This window comes from Alosa pseudoharengus, unplaced genomic scaffold (genome assembly GCF_046254945.1).
Source record: "Alosa pseudoharengus isolate Yale_2024_CS ecotype anadromous, Long Island Sound unplaced genomic scaffold, YU_APseudo_1.1 YU_APseudo_1.1_scf_15, whole genome shotgun sequence".
Lineage (NCBI taxonomy): Eukaryota > Metazoa > Chordata > Actinopteri > Clupeiformes > Clupeidae > Alosa > Alosa pseudoharengus.
In genome coordinates this window covers 24227470-24235184 of record NW_027468620.1, presented here as the reverse complement: position 1 = coordinate 24235184, position 7715 = coordinate 24227470, and the positions used below count along the sequence as shown (strand labels likewise).

The 7715-nt window shown below is 47.1% G+C and overlaps 1 protein-coding gene across 1 annotated transcript in view; it reads right to left on the bottom strand.

Annotated features, from left to right (window-relative positions):
- Positions 1 to 350: 350 nt before the first annotated feature.
- The window catches only part of spred2b (sprouty related EVH1 domain containing 2b), a 31680-nt gene continuing 24315 nt past the window's right edge, over positions 351 to 7715 (bottom strand). The window contains exons 5-6 of the mRNA XM_076285978.1: positions 4373 to 4528; positions 351 to 4074 (exon numbers count right to left, since the gene is read on the bottom strand). Coding sequence (XP_076142093.1) covers positions 3391 to 4074; positions 4373 to 4528 — 840 coding nt within the window. The 3' untranslated portion in view covers positions 351 to 3390. The remainder of the gene's footprint in view (positions 4075 to 4372; positions 4529 to 7715) is intronic.

Below are 7715 nucleotides of genomic sequence, written 5' to 3'. Positions count from 1 at the left end.
CACCGCAGAGGGGAACAGAGGTGATGGTGATGGTGGGGGTGTACATCGGATCTCGTGTCCGAGTGGGAGAGCATGCAAGCAAGCCGCTTCGATCAGGTATCGATTACCGTTGGCTCAGCGGGGAGAGCCAGGCATTCTCTCACACACACACACACACACACACACACACACACACGCACGCACACAGTCAAATGTCCTTGAGCTCTACCCCTCGGACGCCATTCCCAGTGGCAAAGGGTGGTGTGACTAGGTGGGATCTGCCATACATATATTGTGTGCTTGCATGACACTAAACTCCACAATGAATTGCTTCAAATAAACAGGACAAAAAGCAGGCGTTCTCAAAATAGTGGTTTCTGTCGATTTTTTATTGGGACCTATGACACACAATTACTTACTGGCCAGGCCTCACTTCCGGTATCATCTGATATGGTCTACTTGTATTTACAGAGTACTTTCTCTCACACCATCAGATTTTTCTTTTGTCTTTTTCATCTTCTTTTTTAAAAGCAAGAGCTACATCAATCATACATGTTAGAAACGATTAAAAAAAATAGAAATAAAAATGTACATCATACACTTGATATATATATTTTTTGCTTTTTACTTTTTACAGAGGTAAAAATTCTTATTGTAAAAAACAAACCTAATCAATACAAGAGGGTTTATTTTCATTTTTTAAGTATATAAGGAGATAGATGAACAATGAATAATGAATCAATGCTTCAGGCACTTCTTAAAGAGTTACATGAGTGACATAGCTAAACTTTGCAACCAGGCATGATGCTTTTGGTTAACGTTCCTTTTCCACAGATTAAAAAAAAGGAAAACAAAAGAAAAATAAAATGGAAAAACTTCAGCTTTTCTATCTGCTCAATAGTGAGCCAGAAGAGGAGGAGGATGATGATGGCTTTCATACACAAAGGATGAAGAGAAGAATGGGTGTGAATTTTTACCGACCCCCAGCTTCCTGTCCAGTGCCCTTCATTTCACCCCTGGGACATGCAGACTTGGTCATCACTGGTCGAGTCTAGTTTGTAGTACGTTTCTTTCAGGGACTATGCACAAAATGTATTAATCAATGTTAGAGATTTAGCACCAAATTTAGCTATCATCTGATTTCAATTTACAGATAACTTTGATAGTGGTTTTCCAATGTGTCAAATCAAATACAAATGCTTCAAAGATACTTTTATGTTTCCCAAATGATTTTTCCACTCTGCTTTCCTCAGAGTTAAAAAAAAAAAGTTAAATAAAAATAGCATAATGCAAGTGATTTTTGGCATTCATTGTGGATCCACTCGTGGGAGAATTGAATTCCTCTCTCCTCCACCCCTATACTACAGCACAATAAAGTTGTCTTTACATTTCATTCCCAGGGCTGCAGAGCAACGCATGTGGAATTGATGAATTATTGCAAACTCTTCCTGCACGTCCCAGTTGTGGGGCCTGGCGGCCCTGGACAGAGCTGAAGAACAGAGAAGAGGAGGGGAAACAACGACTGAAAACACTTCTGCGAGGCACAGTATAGCTAACCCAGCCAAGAACATCGGCAACGTGGGGGGAAAGACGATTGGACAGTTGCAGTATCATTCACAGGATGGGCGGGTTTGGAGAGGCAACTGGGAGCTGTGATTGGCCGTCCGAGGTCCACCGCACACAATCACACTTGAGCTGCCTCATAGATTGTACTATGCGATTCTGCTTGAACTCCATCCTATATTAAAAAAAAAAAATCTTTTTTTTTCCTGGGTCCTCTTTTTTAATACCTTACAAAAATATTTTATTATTTCCTCTTGTGGGATATTCAAGCTTGTAACACGTGAGAAACTGAGTTCCTGCTTCGCTGAGGGTGAACACTTTATGCAGGGCCCCTCCCCGCTGCATTCAAGAGCTTTTTACATTAAAATATAAAACCTTCAACTCCCTCTCTGATTAAGGCTTAAACAAACAACATTATAGTCAAGAAAAAAACAAGAGAACTATCAGCTCACTCACGCCTAAAAGCCAAGATATTACATTCCAAACAGACACCATTGTTAAGCATATCCCAAATTTCACCAAATTCCTCTGTCATATCCCAGAAGAAACAATTCAGAGGTTGTTTTTCTTCTTCCTGACGTACATGTGGAGTTCTAAGTTTTTAGGCAACCACTGTAGTGGTCAGAGAGAATAGTCTGGACAGATTTCTGAGACCCCTGGCTGTGCTTAGATACTAAGAGATACAATACGATCTCCCTGCCTTTCCTTTGGCTGTTGGTTTAAATTCACAGAGAAAATAAATAGAATAGAAATAATCTTTGGATATTTCAGACTTTTTAAACTACAAAAAAAGAGACCCCTGTCCCATTTTTAGACCAACATAGGGGTAAACGCTTAATAATTTCCAATATGTTATTGGCAGAAAAGGAAAGAGTTGTTTGGGGGTGATTAGACTGAGAAGTTTGAATGAGCACACGGGCATCTGTCACATGTAACCAGACTGCAGCTTATGACAATTTGGCTTAAATAGAATAAACAACACTATTCCATTATACAACAGTATCATTCCTTCACAAACACCCCTAAAGGGGGGCAGAGAACTCCACTCCTCCCACCTCTGTCTGTCTGTCTGTTCATCTCTCTCCCACACACACGCTCACGCACGCACACGCACGCACGCACGCACGTATACACACACACGTACACAAACAATCACTCTTTCCCACTCATTCACTCACTCACTCTAAACTCAACGTTACTACAGGTTTAGTGTCTCAAGTTCACCTCAGGCTTATTGTTCTATTTGCGTTCAGGAGCTTTTTTTTGGAGTAACCATGACAGTTACTCTGGGGCGAGGGGGGAAGGGGGGGGGGGGGGGGGGAGAGAAGCCAGCCAATGAGCAGCTGGCTGGCTGGCCACAGCAAACCAAGAGAACATAAAAAAAAGGGGATGAGGACACATACCAACCATCATATTTCAACAGAACAAACAAAACAGACAATTCAAGTTCTTGAACCTAAAATCAGTGTAAAAAATATAAAGTACCTGCATATGTGATTCATGACAAGCACACAGGCCTGGAGACGGGGAAAACCAAGAGCCATTTTGTTTCACAAGGAAATGAGGAGGAACCTCCTTTATGCACAGGACAAAAAGGAACACATATATTCTTCTATATATATATATTTATGTATATTTAAAAAAAATAGAAAGTTAACTGCACCATGTTCTTTTTTGTCCATCTGGAACCCCAGAGAGAGAGCAATAGTTAAAAAAAAAAAAAAAAAAGTAAGAGAACCCTTTCTTCCATCGGTCCTGACCAGCTTCTCTTTCACTCTCTTTCTTTCTTTCTTTCTTTATCTCCTTCTCTCTCTGTCGTTCGCTCTCGCTCTCTCCGTCCGGCTGGTCTCACACCATGGCCTTGTGTTTGCCGCCGCAGCAGCCGCAAGCCAGGCCGCAGCGGTGGCAGGCGTGGAGCGGCGGGTAGCAGCACAGGCAGGGCGCCAGCACGGACAGGCCGAGGAGTGCGGCCCAGCGCAGGCAGAAGCGTTCGTCGGCCGTGTCGCACGAGCACGGGTCCGAGTAGTCGCCCTCCGGGTCCGACATGCAGTGGTAGAGCAGGCTGTCGGCGCACCACATGAAGCTGACGCGGCGGATACAAGAGCGCACGGGGTCGGGCGCGTCGTGGCATCGCCCGCGCCGGTTCTCCTCGTGGTTGAACATGTCCCGGCAGTACTTGCAGCGCGAGCGCTCGCCCTGCTCCTTGCCCCGCTTGCGCTGGCCCTTGGGCTGCGTGGAGATGACCGAGCCTCCCAGAAGTCCTCCGCCGCCATCGACTTTGAGGTCCCCCGGGCGGCCCGAGCCCAGGTCCGAGCCGGGCGTGTAGGGGTAGCTGTAGTCGTGCTTGGAGGGCTCGCTCTTGGCGAAGTGCACGTAAGAGTCTAGCTCATCGGGCTGGATGAAGCGGTCGCGCACGGCGGCGTGCCGGTAGTCCTCGTAGCCGGTCATCCAGTTGCGCTCGCGGGGGTTGATCCGCACAATGTCCTCCTCCTCGTCCAGGAAGCTGACATGCCGGGGGAACTTGGGCACTGACTAGAGCAGCAAAGAAAAGGGACAATGGTACAGTTAGCAATTAGCACAAATGATTAATGTCATCACTGAGACATTTAGCACCCAGAGCTACTTAAGAAACCTAACTCACCCACCCACTACAAGCTGTATATAATACTTTACAGTAAAAACATATCTACCACAATATGGTGAAAATTCAATGTAGGCTACCACAAAAATAATGGAAAAATACAAAATGCAAAAATCTATTTAAAGTTGTTGAAATTCACAAGAAAGTTCTCGGACTGAATCTCCCAGAATGCCTTGTGTGTTTTCTCACCTGATCCAGGAAGTAGTGGTCTGAGGAGCGGTAGGGTTCGTGGATGTGCCCCAGGATGCAGTGGTGCCGGTGGGGCTCATAAAAGGTGGAGGTGGCCAGAGGCTGCATAGGAGGCTCTTTCCTCTGAGAGGAGTTGGATGAGCTGTCGGTATTGTTCTGATGAAAACAAACAAGAAACAATGGCAAGAATGAGGAGATTCTTTCCAACAAACAACATCAACGATAACGGCAACCTGTGCACACCCACAATGTCTTTAAATCAAACATTTTAACGTGCAAACACAAACGCAAGGAACTGGATCCACACCGACTGTTTGAACACTCTTCTCTTCAACTTCTCTTCTTAACACACACACACAAACACACACGCGCACACACACACACACACACACACACACACACACACACACACACACACACACACACACACACACACACACACACACACACACACACACACACACACACACACACACACACACACACACACACACACACACACACACACACACACACACACACACACACACACACACACACACACACACACACAGGGCGAGAGAGATATGCACTCACACACACAAATCCAGATCATTCAAATCACACACACACACACCCTGGTGGGCCTGTAACTCAGGTTCAGATAAGACACCCCATGGCAGCCAGGTGCAGTGATGAGTGAACGTAGTTTTCCATGATCTCATAGGCCATTGGCGAGGCTTCCCAACTAAACAGACACACACTCTCTTTCTCATACACACACACTCTCTTTCTCTCTCATACACACACACTCTCTTTCTCTCTCATACATACACACTCTCTTTCTCTCTCATACACACATACACGCTTCTGTAGTCAATCCCACCGACGTGACGTGGCACAACTTCAGCATGCAATTAAAACTCAAATAAATAAATAAATAAAACGGACCCTCCAGCCGCAGAATTTGTAAGAACCTTTTCTGAAGTCTCCCTGTTATTAGAGTTGGGGCCTAAATGAATCCAGCATGCTCCAAGTTTGGCTGGAGCGAACGAGCGCATGTACACACACACACACACACACACACACACATGCACACACACACACACACACACACAAAGAAGGCCTAGGCCATTACATCATTGCTGTGGTTGTCATGGAGTCCCAGACTGGGGCAGACTGCTTATGGTATATACACACACCAAAAAAGCCTGCACGTTCCCACCACATTGTGTGCTTTCTAAAGCAAACTAAAAAAAGCCTTTTCTTTTTTTAAAACAAGGCTCCACTGAACTAAACACACACTGAAACAGCAGTCAGGCGTCTCATATGGGCTCCCCTCTATGGCTCTACGGTGGGAAACCCGCCCTGATGTGTTTTAGAGAACGCGGGCTGGAGAATGTTTTCCAAGGCCTAATCAGAGAACCAGGAACAGTGTGACCTGTTTGGCGATGCAACACCACAGCTGCGTGGAACAGAGATGGGGGGGTCAGTGCTCACAGGTGAGGACACAGTGGATGACTGGCCTTTGGGTCACTGATACACACACACACACACACACACACACACACACACACACACACACACACACACACACACACACACACACACACACACACACACACACACACACACACACACACACACACACACACACACACACACACACACACACACACACACAGCTGAGAGAGCAGGGCAGGAGAGGCTGGCACAGCTCTGGGCGGCTGGTGCCAGGGTCAGTGGCGGGCAGGCAGGTGGGAGTGGCCCAAAGGCCGGGTGACAGAGAGCAGAGCAGCCAGCCTCTATTTCGGTCTCTCCCTCTGTCTGAATGAACGTCTGAACGAGGGCACACACACACACACACACACACACACACACACACACACACACACACACACACTTACACACTCCCTCGCTTGGTCTCCCTTTCACTTTTTTTAGCCACCCCTCCCTCCTTTGGCATATCCTAACCTCACCCCCTCTTGCCAGTCAGTCACTCCTCCTCTCTCTCTCCCTCTCTCCTTCTCTCTCCCTCTCTCTCTGCTGTCCACAGGTCTACTTCCAGCTTGCGAACAGAAGTGCTGCCTTCTTCTCGGCGGTGGTGCTCCAAGGAAAACTTTGGCACGCGGGTGAGACACAACACAAGAGCACTGCTGACGGGCAGATCCCTGCGAGGGCGAGCTGGCCCGACCCGCACTCTCTCACACACACACACACACATACACACACACACTCACTCACTCACTCACTCACTCTCACACACACACACACACACACACACTCACTCACACACACACACACACACACTGACGGACGGACAGATGGACAGGCAGAGAGACAGCAGTGGTTGGAAGACACAGGCACTGGAACAGTAACAGCACGCACATAAACAGAGAGAAAGGGAGAGCAAATGAGAGAAGCAGGCAGACAGATGGACAGATGTATGAGCAGCAGACAGACAGCGAGGACAGACAGACAGCGAGGACAGACAGACAGCGAGGACAGACAGACAAAACAAAACAAAACAAAAAACAAAACAAGGACAGAAGAGACTCGATGGGCTTCATGATTAGCTGCTTAATGGTTGCTGTTCGGGTGAACCGGCTAAACCCCTAAAATATTCATTTCTCCACCTGCCAGTGCACACACACACACACACACACACACACACACACACACACACACACACACACACACACGAGCAAAACACACACACAAGAGCAAAACAAACACAGTCTTTCAGACGTGAAGTGCACGTGTGTGCATGCATGCATGAATTAACTCGCTCTCTGTCTCGCTCTCCCTCACTCACACACACACACCTGCACTGACACATAGTCAAGTTTTCTGCATGGCAACCACAAACACACACACACACCTGCAGAGTCAGCAGCCCATGCTCCCAGTGCGAGCAGGATTACACTGAGAGCTGCCACCACTCCAGCCAGTCATTTAACAGGCACAGACAAGACACAGACCCTAATAACTGTTTATATGGATCTGCCTTCAGCCACCATAAACACCAGCAGACACAACGGTTAGGACACTCTGACACACCACACACACACACACACACACACACACACACACACACACACACACACACAGGGGAAGACGGGCCACATTGGAGATGTACTTAAAGTAGGAGAGAGAGAGATGAAGGAATGACCAAAAAGACAGACAGAAAGCCAGACAGTGACACAGGCTTTGCTCAGATCAGATGCTTCTCTCTCCAGAGCCACCATGCCCATTCAAAACTCCCACGCAAGCTGCTCTCAGCTCTATTTTCAGTAGAAATAGATTTCCATGTCTTTCTCTCTCTCTCTCTCTCTCTCTTTCGCTCTCTCTCTCTCCCTCTCTC